Below are 13,994 nucleotides of genomic sequence, written 5' to 3'. Positions count from 1 at the left end.
TCTCTCTCTTTGTCTCTCTCTCTCTGTCTTTCCTCACTCTTCCTTTTTCGCTTGTGTATGTGTGTGTACGTGTGTGTTTGTGTGTGCGCGTCTGTGAATGAACGTGCACATGTGTGTGTGAATGAACATGCATGTGTGTGTGTGTGTGTGTGTGCGTGCGTGCGTGTGTGCGTGTGTGCGTGCGTGCGTGCGTGCGTGTGTGTGTGTGTGTGTAGCTGTGCTATATCATGTAATTGCAGAATAGCTAGTATCTGGTTCTTGCAGACAGACAGGAGAGATCCCTCTGAGTGATAAAAAGTCAGAAAGACTATACAGGGAAGAATGATCTAGAGGTTTCTAAAGACCAACCATTCATTACACTTTGAAGTGATTTTAGAGCTGTGAGTAGAGGCACAGAGGCTATGAAAAAAAAGTTTAACAAATAATCACAACCTAAAAAAATAAATAATGTGCTTTGATTTGTTCCATTAAGGCCACCTGTTTATGTGCTTATATTTTAAAACTCTGAAGTTCCCCCTCAGTTCTCCAGATACTATCCGCGACATCGCTAGACCAGACCAAGCAGTGTATGTGAGATACCTCTAGGCTGGTACTCTACCATGTGGAAAAAATGTGTCTTCACCAGTGGGCAAAACATTTCAAAGATTTTACTGAGTTTTACAGTTCATAAATGAAATCAGAAATAAAATCATTAGGCCCAAATCTACGAATTTCACATGACTGGGAATACAGAAACTGTATGCAGCTGTTGGTCACAGATACCTTAAAAAAAGGTAGGGGCGTGGATCAGAAAACCAGTCAGTATCTGTTCTGACCACCATTTGCCTCATGTAGCACAACACATCTCCTTCGCATAGAGTTGATCAGGCTGTTGATTGTGGCATGTGGAATGTTTTCCTACTCCTCTTCAATGGCTGTGCGAAGTTGCTAGATATTGGCAGGAACTGGAACACACTGTCGAATATGTCTATCCAGAGCATCCCAAACATGCTCAATGGGTGACATGTCTGGTGAGCATGCAGGCCATGAAAGAACTGTGACATTTTCAGCTTCCAGGAATTGTGTACAGATCCTTGAGACATGGGGCCGTGCATTATCATGCAGAAACATGAGGTGACGGAGGAGGATGAATGGTACGACATTGGGCCTCAGGATCTCGGCACGGTATCTCTGTGCATTCAAATGGCCCTCGATAAAATGCTATTTTTTCCGTTTTCAGTAGCTTATTCCTGCCAATACCCTGACCCCACCAACCACCATGGGGCACTCTGTTCACAATGTTGACATCGGCAAACCACGCGCCCACACTTGCCAAATACGTGGTCTGCAGTTGTGAGGCCGATTGAACATAATGCTAAATTCTCTAAAACGATGTTGGAGGTGGCTTATGTTAGAGAATGGCACATTTAATTCTCTGGCAACAGCTCTGGTGGACATTCCTGCAGTCAGCATGCCAAATGTACATTCCCTCAAAACTTGAGACATATGTGGCTTTGTGTTGTTTGACAAAACTGCACATTTTGAGTGGCCTTTTATTGCCCTCAGCACGAGGTGTGTAATGAGGTGTGTAATGATCATGCTGTTTAATCAGCTTCTTGACATGCCACACCTGTCAGGTGGATGGATTAACTTGTCAAAGTAGAAATGCTCACTAACAGGGATGTAAACAAATTTGTGCACAATATTTGCGAGAAATAAGCTTTTTGTGCTTATGGAACATTTCTGGAATATTTTTTTCAGCTCATGAAACATGGGACCAACACTTTACATGTTGCGTTTATACTGTATGATTTTTCAGTGTTGATTGCGTCTTTAGAGGAGTTTGGTAGCAGTTGTGTGTTAGAAGGATTATTATGGTCTGTCTGAAACGTTGCAGGGTTAGGTATAGTATCAGACTAAGAGACATGGAGCCGGTACATCAGAGAAGCTCTGGATCTTAACAGCATGTCAGCAGCCTCTAACCCGCCAGGCTAGAACTGATAAGGGTTCAATCTGTTTCACACACACAGACGCACGCACGCACACACACACACACACACACACACACACACACACACACACACACACACACACACACACACACACACACACACACACACACACACACACACACACACACACACACACACACACACACACACACACACACACACACACACACACACACACACACACACACACAGACAGACACACGCACGTTTGCCAAGCGTAAATCTCAAATGCTCCACTCTAACAAGATGGAGACACACACCGGGAGCCATATTCAATCAAAAGCTGTAACCAGGTTTCCAGAAAAAAGTCAAAAATGTATTTTGTTCTTGAAATCGTTTTTTTTTATAACACTGACCCTGTGATCAGTGTTTTAAAAAATGCAGTAATCCGAACATAAGAGAGTAAATATTTAAATAATGCATTTATTTTATTTGTACCAACATTTGGGTATTTCAAAGCAGCATATGTTGTAATATCACAGTGTGTGCTTGGACTTTGCAACTTTATTGTAACTATTTGACCATGAACCAGTCATTGAAATGAAATGTACACTCTGAAGTAGCCTATATATTATAATTTGAATAGATAAACATGTGGTTTTCCATATAAAAAGATAAAGTTCAGGTACAATTCATGCCGTCTACTTTCCAAGGACCATGTAAAAGAGTGAGTTATGGCTCAGGAAAGTGAATATGTCACATAGTTGATTCTAGTCCTATAAAAACACAACATATATTTTCATAATGGAATATGATCTGCATCCGAAATGGCACCCTATTCTCCATATCATGCACTGTTTTTCAAAAGCAGTGCACTACATATGGAATAGGGTGCTATTTGGGACACACTTTCTCTCCTCTGCATGAGCTCAATGAAACAGCTTCTATGAATATCTGTCTTCCAATACTATCAACGTAGACATGTGCACACATGTTGAGTGTGTGTGTGTGTGTGTGTGTGTGTGTGTGTGTGTGTGTGTGTGTGTGTGTGCGTGCGTGCGTGCGTGCGTGCGTGCGTGCGTGCGTGCGTGTGTTCGTAGACACTTGCTGAATGAGTTTTCCCTGAACACTTCATATTTCCTGATGAAACATGAAAGGTTTGCAGACTTGTGTTATCATTCAGAGTGTCTGATTAAAACTGACACGTTTTCCTAGATTAAGTAGGCCATATGTCTCTTTCATCCTTCTCCTATCCACACTTTACATTGTCCTCCTGTCCTTCTCGGCCAAATTTGTCTGACTCTATTAAGCCAGTTTCTTGTCTTTGTACTCTTTTAAATAGAATGTTCAGTCTGAAGCATAGAACCAGAAGGATTCTAGTATTACATAGACCGATTCTATTCATACGCCTGAGATGGTGCACTGTAGATGAAAACCTGTGCCCAGATTCACAAAACCTTCTTAAGACATTTCTTCTTAACTGCCATTTTCTCCTTAACTATAGACTTAAGAAGAAAGATAAGCAATGTTGCTATTCCTCAAAAAGGTTCTTATGTTTATCCTTAAGCAAAAAGTAAAGAAGAAATTTGATTCTTGAAAATAAAGTTATTGGAAATGTTCTTAATTTCAAGATAGATAAACCCTTGTCTGAAACTCAGGGCAGTGATAAACAAATCTCATGAAAGCAAAGATGTTTAATTCACTCACAAACTTCAGCTGACAGTGTCAGTATTGACTATTTTAAACCCAATAACATGTTTTACAACAGTAATCTCAATAAGAAATATGCTAACATGATTGCCATTGCTAGCTAGATAGCTAATTAAAACGGTTGCCTAGCAATAACCATCTTAAGAAGATTTGTAAAAAGATATTTGAGAAGTTCGTAAGAAAATCATCAAATCTTAAGATATTGTTGAGGAATTGCACTTAAGAACTATCTTATGAACTTCTTATTATTTTTCTTAAGGTGTTTCTTAAGTTTTTGCGGAACAAGTGTTTTGTGAATCTGGGCCCTGGTTCTAAATTGACCAACCTGGGTAGTAGCAAAGTAAAAAATGAAACATAAATGAAGGAATGAATGAATGAAACGTTCTCTTTCCCATCCTCATTGAAACTGGAAGGGAACCACTCTCTTTTCTTTACTTTGTTCTTTCACTTTACTTCCCTCACAACCTCCCCTCTCTCACTTAACTCTCTTTCCCCTCTTTCTCCTTCCTCTTGTCCCAGACTTTTCATTCTCTCTCTAAAGCCCACTCGTTCTCTCCTTCTTTCCATCACTCACTCACCTCCCTCTTTTTCTTTCTCCTTTTCTCCCTCATTCTCTCTCTTACACCCCCTTCTCCCTCACCCCCTCTCTCTAACTGCCCCCCTCCCTCCCTCCCTCTCTCCTTTTCTCTCTGTAGACTAATTCGCCCTCAGTAATTAGTTGGCTAGTTAATTGGCTGTCTAACTGGCCGACCAGACAAAAGACAGAGTAGGCTTGGACAACAGAGACACAGAGGAGAGTGTCCCCTTCACATTCTATAGACTCTAGACTCACATTGACTGACTCTCTCTCTCTCTCTCTCTCTCTCTCTCACTCTCTCACTCTCTCACTCTCTCACTCTCTCACTCTTTCACGGTCTCACTCTCTCACGATCTCACTCTATCACTATCTCACCCTCTCACTCTCTCACCCTCTCACTCTCTCACGCTCTCACGCTCTCACGCTCTCACTCTCTCACTCTCTCACTCTCTCACTCACTCACTCACTCACTCACTCACTCACTCATTCACTCACTCACTCACTCACTCACTCACTCACTCACTCACTCACTCACTCACTCACTCACAGTCTTTCTCTCTCCTCTCTTCTTTCTCCTCTATCTATCTTTTTTTCTCTCGCTAGTTGCCATGCACACACACACACAAACACACACATCAGGGGTCATATAGTTGTTGATTTGGGAAAAGTGTGTATTTCTCTGTCCTGCACTCGAGTCGTAGCCGGAGAGCCCTCCACGCTGCTTGTCTCTCTGTGCTTAAACTACTCCTGGCTAGTTTCTCACTAGACTCACTGTCTGTTCAATCAATCAATCAAATTTATTTTATATAGCCCTTCGTACATCAGCTAATATCTCGAAGTGCTGTACAGAAACCCAGCCTAAAACCCCAAACAGCAAGCAATGCAGGTGTGCCATTTTCTGTTACATTAGCAAAAATATAACTAATATGTCACTGTCAGTAAAATATGTCTCAAATGGTTAAATATCACTATTTTTACATAGACTAATGAGACCATGTTGACATTAACGTTATGAATGATGATAATCTATTCATCACTTTCTGCATCTAAATGTAACGTTTTATATTTCATGTTATATCATTGTGAAGAAGACTTCATCCCTTTCCATGAATTCTACGGATATGTTACATAGTTTTTCTTATGATTTTCTTAAGATTTTGTTATAGAATAGCTCCCTGATCAGCCCAGTCACTAATAATGTTCAAGAAATGTGCTCGCTAAAATCAGTTAAAATATTAAAAGTCAAATATGGTTTCAATCAGCATCTGATTTTGATATTTTCTTATTTTTTAGTTTTAACTGAGAATTTGTTTGGAAGCACATTTAAGTTTAGGGTCGGTTTCCCTGACCCAGAATAAACCTACTCCTGGAGTTAAAAGCTGAATGCAGAATCTGTGAAAGTGTTTTCAGAGAATCAGGAATAGCCCTAGACTGTGCCTGGTATAAGGGTTTATCTGAAACGCTGTTGTCACTGAGATCAGTCTGAAACTGTCAACTTGTTCTTCATTTTATTTTTTTACACACACTAGCAGTTCTACTGTAGTCAGATACATGAACTGAAAATGTTTCCCTTGTCTACAGTAACTTTTATTTTCATCTCTGCCATTGCAATAACAATAAATCGTTGCAATATTTGACATGAAAACGTCCCCTTGGTCTTTCTTTAATGTCACTCTATTTTATAGTAGAAGTTATATTGAACACATGGACATTTCATTGTGGTCTATCTATTATTTCCAGCTTTCTCATACAGTAGAAGAAACACTGACTTGCATATTAGCTGACCTAACGGACTATAATACATTCTGATGTCTAACCTGAAACATTACTATACTTTCTTCCCTAGCTACAGAATATCTTATAGCACTTACATTGACTTAAAAGGTGTATATTTGTATCTATAACTATCAACATTGTTTCAGTGGTTTGTTCTTTCCTATCCAAAGATTATTCCTTCCATTACGTAAAATGAAACGTAAATCTTGTTCTACAATATCTTCTGTTCAAAGCTCTGAAGCAGGAGTAAGAGTTAACCTGCATTAGGGCTTGTGCTCTCTCCCATCTAGGGCCAGTGTGATGTGTGGAGGCACAAACAACATTCAACCTGACAAACAGTCAACTAAACAAGTTATTACTATAGGGAAGGGACAAGTACCATGTAATTTAGGGGCTATCTTTTACACAAGTTAGTATACAGTCTCTAAACATGCAAGAAAAAATAAGGTTGTGAATAAGTGTGTGTGTGATCTTACCTGGAGCTGGGGTGGCCTGGTTCCCAGCAAACTGCATGGGGATACACAGATCATTATCAATAGGAAACTTATCACAGGTCAACATCTCTGGCCAAGGGAACCCGTAGGTTTCCATAACGGGGGCACAGCTATCTCTCACGGCCTCACACAGCGAGCGACACGGGTAGATGGGCCTGTCCAGACACACCGGGGCGAAAAGGGAACACAGGAACACCTGTGTATCTGCGTGGCACCGCTTGGCGAGGAGCGGCACCCAGCTACCCGCCTGCTGTTTGACCTCCGGCATGGTCTCGTGGTCCAGCAGGTTGGGGAGGCGCATCTTCTTGTAGCCCACGTTGTGACAGAGGCGTAAATCGGCGGGGATGTCCACACACTGCGGCTGCTTCGTGTAGAAACGACCGTTGTGGAAGTTGTCTGATTGCCAGCTGTAGTAGTCGTATTCGTCGGCGGTCGAGGCAGGGGAGGTGAGGAAGAGGATGAGGAGGAAGAAGGACATGGAGAGGGACAGTGCCATGGTGGAGAAGGGGTTAGTGAGTAGTTGTGCCCGCTGCTGCCTGCTGTCGCTGTGGTTCTGTTGTCCCTGTGCCATGTTGCTCCGAGCTCTTGGAGGGAGAAAGAAAAGAGGAACGTATCCAAATTGTCCAACGTGACTCGGGGATTTTGGAGAATAAAGACTGTGCTGAAGAAATAAACTGTAATCCTTTTTTTCCTGTCCAAGAACGAGAGCAGGAGCTGAGACAGAAAACAAAAAGAAAGTGTGTATTCTGGTCTTCTTTCAACAGAGAGAAAATGTGTGTGTTAGTGTGTGTCCAGTCATCTCATCTCTGCGCTGGTAGAGCTGTGTGTCTCTGCCTCAGGTTGTTGTAAGTGGGGAGATAAGGGTGAGTCGAGGGTAAGACGAGGGGTCAGTGGAGGGTGAGTGCTGTGTGTGCCTCCTTTCCCTCTGTCTAATTCTGTGTCAAATTCTAAATCTCTCTATCTCTTTCTTGCTCTCTTCCTGCAGTTCTCTCTATCTCACTCCACAGCTGTCTCTTCCGCTGTCTCTGCCTCCACCTCTATCCTTCTCTCTCTGTCTGTGTCTAGCAGTGTGTGTGGAGCAGCCTCAGTATATCAGTTAGTGGGATAGTTTCTCCCTGTATTCTGTCAGGTCCCCTAGCATACTCCAAGAAAACTCTCCCTCCCACTGGCCCCACACAGCTCTGCCTCAGCCTATCACAGGCCTCACACAGTGCTACCTCAACCAATCAGAGACCAGGGGGAGGTCCTGAGGGGGGATGAGATTCTCCACCCTCATCACCCTCTCTGGTAGACACTCCCTGAGGCAGAGAGAGGCAGGCTGAGGAGAGAGAGAGAGAGAGAGAGAGTAGCACTACCAATGTCCAAGTGTGTGTGTGTGTCTGTGTGCTGTGGAGAGAGAGAGAGACAGATAAAGAAGGAGAGTTAGAGAAGGAGAGCGAGAGGGAGAACGAGAGAAAGCGGGAGAGATAGGAGAGGGAGAGTAAGAAGTGAGAGAGGAAAGCCCAATGTGTCGAGACTGTTCTACTCTCCCTGCTCTCTCTCTCTCTCTCTCACACACACACACACACACACACACACACACACACACACACACACACACACGCACACACACACACACACACACACACACACACACACACACACACACACACACACATGCACAGAGTGGGGTGGCAGTGAAATGTTTGTGCACTATATTGAGAGTCAGGCAGGCTACAGCAGCTACAGGTGGCTAGATCGTTTGGTTACGCTCTGTGAGATATGCTAATGTCTATGGTGGTGTTGAATAGAGGCACGCTGCCTTTCTGTCTCTTTCCATCAGTAACACTGACACACACAACACACAGCAATAGCATCAAAATGAATCCAATTCTCATTCAATCTCATTCAAAGCACTCTAACTTAGTGGGTGGACTGGTGTGTTGGATTCATATGGATGCCCTCAATTAGGTGATTTCTCTTCTCAGTGTTCTACAGATTCTTCAAATTCTGTTGTGTCATCATATTGGGTGGACAAAGGAAGTACCAATGGATTTTAGAGCTATGTTCACTAATTAGGGGGGTCAAACACACACACAGCCTTTAACCCAGTGACCATGCAGCTTTGCTGAAACCTCCCCGCTGCCAAAACATCACTGTCCAGACATTCACATCAATACCACAATAAAGCAGGACTAGAGATTGGGAATTTGTCAATTGATTTACTTATTCCCTTTAGCTTCATGTGGAGCAAAGGGGCCTCAATCAGACACATTTTAGTGGATTTGTGATTGCATGTTCTTTGCATGCTAAAGCTGGTGAAAATATTATAAATAGGGGTTCACAGCGAAGCTTACCTTTCAATCAGTCAACTTCGGTATAACATACTATGGGGAGTTGCACTCTTGCGACTTCAGTTGAAGGATCTACAATCACACCTGAAAAGGCGAATTAATTCCGTGGCTCGCTGGAAGCCCCGCCTTCCACAGGTGATAAGTCTAAGACTCAGATTCATTCATTCAATTATTCTGCTCTTCACCTTGGTGTGAAGAGGAACAATTCCCGCTACTTAAACAATCAATTATGTTGTGCTAACTAAACTGTCTCTTAGTGCTAGAGTGTGCTCACCCCCACAACATTGTGTGTTGAAGGTTGTGCTAACTAAACTGTCTCTTAGTGCTAGAGTGTGCTCACCCCCACAACATTGTGTGTTGAAGATTGTGCTTGCTCATAAGTTTTCTAATCACAAACAATTAGTTATTCTTCAATTTGCTGGTGCAATAGGTAAGATGCTAAGAAAACAACCGAGACAACGATGGCTGAGCCGGTTTCGGGGTCGAGATCATGCCGCCAGTCATGTGGTTATAGCATTTCTCTGAAAGATACTCACAGTCTATGCTATATGTAGTGTGTCTTGGCTTGTAGCATGCTTCGGCGGCCCTTGCTCGAACCAGTCCATGTGCGCATTGCCACGTACTGTGTACAAATGTCCTGGAAAGACGTGTAGCATTCTTGAGGAAGCTTGGAATTATCGATGACGACTTCCCCTTCCCGGATGCCAGTATTGGCTGGGCCCGAGGTGCTGGAAGCGGAGATGGATTGGGTGGTCGGAGCAAATGTCTTGTCTGCCTTGTCTGCCTGCGCTCAACCCGACTCCTGTGCGCTCTGTCGCTGGTTACAGGAGGCTACTCAAATAGAGAGGGCGGCCAGGTTTGGTGGGTACACCCCGCTGCCTGTGTCAGCCTCGGTCAAGCACTGCTTGCCTCTCTTCCCAGACTTATTGATGAAGGGTCTGGTCCCACCTGATCCGGTCCAATGTGAAGTTTTGAGACCGGGCTAGCTAAATGAGCACTGCATAGTGTTTTAACCAGGTTGGCTTACTTACTGAGGCAAGCTAGTTATTACTAGCTATTCCTGCATCCCCTCGGTGGAGTTTCTGAGGTAGCTCTCTTGTTTAGCCTATGTTCAGTCCCTGGGGTAGCTCCCGGAACAAGGGGCCTTGGCAAGGGTCTGAGTGACCAGTGTGCCTCTCCACAAAAACATTACTGTGATTCCTGCCTGTAGCTCACTAGTCCATATGATGTACAGATTATGGGCTCTATAGGCGATTAGTTGTTGGCAGCAGAGTCGTGCTGTCCAGCGCTGGGTGCCAACCGGTTCCCGGAACCCATCTTACCGCCTAAACCTAAACCGAGGGAGACTCGTTGTGACAACAGTACCCCCAAGTGGCACTGCCAATTGGAATACGTCACTGATCGCCGGAGCCAGTGTACCCAGAGTGGGCCGGGCTTTAGGGAAACCTTGGCACATAAACACTGTTTTTTTCAACTGAGTTCGTGTTCACTGGTGAAAAAAGTGTTGTCTCCTGCATGTGAGTTCGATAAAGAGTGTTCCCCATGTTCAGACACACAGTTGTTAAAGGTGGTGGAAATGGAAGTAGAACCAATTGCTCCCAGTTCACAAGGCGGTGTCCAGCCCCTTCAGATGGCACTTCACGGGAGTCTCGCTATCTGCTCCAACCAATGGTGTGCATGCGCAGTGTCTCCCTGCGAACATTGACGTCAGGGTACAGGATACAATATGTTGTGCATCCCACACGCTTCTGCAGCTTCATCACGTTGACTGGTTCCGTGGCCTCAGTGCCCATTTTGAGGGAGAAAATATCCTCTCGATTCCAGAAGCATGCAATCCAAGTGGTTCCTATGTCGAAGACACGGAACAGCCGGTGTTCCTTGTTTACGAAAAGGGAAGGGACTTTATGTCGCATTCTACACCAAGCACCTCAGAGTCTACAAACTCATGAGTCGCTGACTATTACAGCTATTGGCTTTTGGCGGGGGTGTCGAGGGGCCAAGCAGTGTTACACACATCCATGCTACCATATTCAGTCTCTAGGCTTCATAAGAAACCAGAAAAAGAGCTGTCTGACTCCATCCCAGCGCATTCCGTTTCTGAGTCTCAAGCCAGTATCATGCTTTTCTACCCTTTTACTAATTTGGGACCCTCTCTCCTTCCGCCCCGTGGAAATCTAATTAGCGTAAATAAAAAATCCCCATAAAAATCTGTCAGTTTAAGCAAGAGATATTTTTTTGCATTGGATGCATCTCAATCTACGCCATCCGCCTATGTCGCACTTCCGCATCTGCGGTGAACAGTATCAGACTTTCTCACAAAATCGTATGTAGCGTCCGAATGGTTTGGCCTACAAACTATTACTATTACAAACCACCCCTCTATGGAAAGATGAGACTCACACAAACATGATAGTGTTCTCCGTACTGCTCTACAACCCCCACAAGCGTCTTAGAACTCTTCTGAAGGACCCCAGCACCAGTTGAAAACATGAATGTAAGTACAATATATATGGGCACTGTGAAGTGTCAAAAATAAGGGGTTAAATACATTTAAAAAATAAATAAAATGTTTCCTGATCTTTCTTATATCTGTCCGATATAGGACCGACACTTCAGAACAAACTTCCTTTGTTTTTTGTAGTGAATCTGTTATTCACTGTGTTTGTATGTGCTAATAGCACCAAGGATGTCACGTTCCTGACCTTATTTCCTTTATTTTGTCTTTGTTTAGTATAGTCAGGACGTGAGCTGGGTGGGCATTCTATGTTATGTGTTTCTATGTTGGGTTCTTTTCAATTAGCCTGATATGGTTCTCAATCAGGGGCAGGTGTTTCCTCTGATTGAGAACCATATTAAGGTAGGCTGTTCACACTGTTTGTTTGTGGGTGATTGTTCCTGTGTTAGTGTTTATGCCACACGGGACTGTTTCGTTTGTGAGTTTGTTCCTGTTCGTGCGTTCTTCGTTGTCTATGTCTAAACGTTAGTAGCTTGTGTCTGTACTTTCGTTTTGTAGCTTCACGGTCGTTTTTTTTTTTTTGTTAGTTTGTAAAAGTGTTTAGTTTCGTATTCATCTTCTCTCAATAAAAAGGAAGATGTATTCGTATCACGCTGCGCCTTGGTCCACTCTTTCACCAGAAGACGATCATGACAAAGGACAAATATACATTTTCATCAAATCATTTAGAATAAAACAAATTAATAGTTCACGGGGTCTGAATTTTTTTAATGAAATAGTAAAACAATCCTTGGTATGACCTTTTATTTATTAATTAATATATTTGATTTATTTAGGTGTGGAAAAGCTATACTACTGCAAATAGATTGTGGCTTCTATCTATATAATTGTCTGCATCATTTCCAATCCCCCATATATTTGTTTTGTAAATATATATATATTTTTAAAATATATACAGTACCTGTCAAAAGTTTGTAAACACCGACTCACATCTTTATTTTTTACTATTTTCTACATTGTAGAATAATAGTGAAGACATCATAACTATGAAATAACACAACAACCCAAAAAGTGTGTTGTATATTTAAAAACCATTCTCAACATCAACAGTGAAGAGGCGACTCCGGGATGCTGGCTTTCCAGGCAGAGTTGCGAAGAAAAAGCCATATCTCAGACTGGCCTATAAAAAGAAAAGATTAAGATGTGCAAAAGAACACAGACACTGGACAGAGGAACTCTAGTAGGCCAGCAGCCCGTAGTCGCCTCTTCACTGTTGACGTTGAGACTGTTGATTTGCGAGTTTTGCAGGTACTATTTAATGCCAGTTGAGGACTTGTGAGGCGTCTGTTTTTCAAACTAGACACTCTAATGTACTTGTCTTCTTGCTCAGTTGTGCACCAGGGCCACTCCTCTTTCTATTCTGGTTAGAGACAGTTTGCTCTGTGCTATGAAGGGAGTAGTACACAGCGTTGTAGGATATCTTCAGTTTCAATGTCTTGCATGGAATAACCTTAATTTCTCAGAATAAGTATAGGCTGATGAGTTTCAGAAGAAACTTCTTTGTTTCTGGCCATTTTGAGCCTGTAATCGAACCCACAAATGCTGATGCTCCAGATACTCAACTAGTCTAAAGAAGGCCAGTTTTATTGCTTCTTTAATCAGACAACAGTTTTCAGTTATGCAAACATAATTGCAAAAGGGTTTTCTAATGATCAATTAGCCTTTTAAAATGATAAACTTGGATTAGCTAACACAACGTGCCATTGTAACACAGGAGTGATGGTTGCTGATAATGGGCCTCTGTATGCCTATGTATATATTCCATAAAAGATCAGCCGTTTCCAGCTACAATAGTCATTTACAACATTAACAATGTCTACATTGTATGTCTGATCAATTTTATGTTATTTTAATGCACATAAAATGTGCTATTCTTTCAGAAACAAGGACATTTCTAAGTGACCCCAAACTTTTGAAGGGTAGTGTATTTATATATAATATATAGTCCGGCCATTCCTCGTTCTAATATTTCTTAAATCCTCTAACGAGTCACCCTCCTGGATCCGGGATCCGGCCTCATCAAAAAAGCTGACTAGCATAGCCTAGCCTAGCGCCACAGGGAGATCATATAATATAATTTCATGAAATCACAAGTCCAATACAGCAAATGAAAGATAAACATCTTGTGAATCCAGCCATCATTTCCGATTTTTAAAATCTTTTACAGCGAAAACACAATATATATTTATATTAGCTCACCACAATAGCCAAACACACAACGCTATGTTTTCACCATGTTTTCACCGCCAACATAGCTTTCACAAAACACACAAATAGAGATAAAATGAATCACTAACCTTTGAACAACTTCATCAGATGACAGTCTTATAACATCATGTTATACAATACATTTATGTTTTGTTCGATAATGTGCATATTTAGAGGTACAAATCGTGGTTTTACATTGTGAATACGTAGCCATAATGCACCAAATTGTCCGGAGATATTTTGGACAGTCACGTAATCTAACCAAAAAACTCTTCATAAACTTTACTAAAAAATACATGTTGTACAGCAAATGAAAGATACACTGGTTCTTAATGCAACCGCTGTGTTAGATTTCAAAAAATAACTTTAGTACAACGTACAGCATGCAATATTGTGAGACAGCGCCCAACAATTCTCCGCCTTGTTGGAGCCAACACAAACCACAAAAAT

General features: G+C 42.3%; 1 protein-coding gene across 1 annotated transcript in view; it reads right to left on the bottom strand.

The window, feature by feature from the left end:
* The window catches only part of LOC129859632 (secreted frizzled-related protein 5-like), a 48,983-nt gene extending 41,372 nt beyond the window's left edge, over positions 1–7,611 (bottom strand). The window contains exon 1 of the mRNA XM_055929669.1: positions 6,471–7,611. Coding sequence (XP_055785644.1) covers positions 6,471–7,059 — 589 coding nt within the window. The 5' untranslated portion in view covers positions 7,060–7,611. The remainder of the gene's footprint in view (positions 1–6,470) is intronic.
* Positions 7,612–13,994: the final 6,383 nt, after the last annotated feature.

The sequence above is a fragment of the Salvelinus fontinalis genome, chromosome 1 (assembly GCF_029448725.1).
Source record: "Salvelinus fontinalis isolate EN_2023a chromosome 1, ASM2944872v1, whole genome shotgun sequence".
NCBI classification, from domain to species: domain Eukaryota; kingdom Metazoa; phylum Chordata; class Actinopteri; order Salmoniformes; family Salmonidae; genus Salvelinus; species Salvelinus fontinalis.
This window is presented reverse-complemented; position numbering and strand designations above follow the sequence as displayed.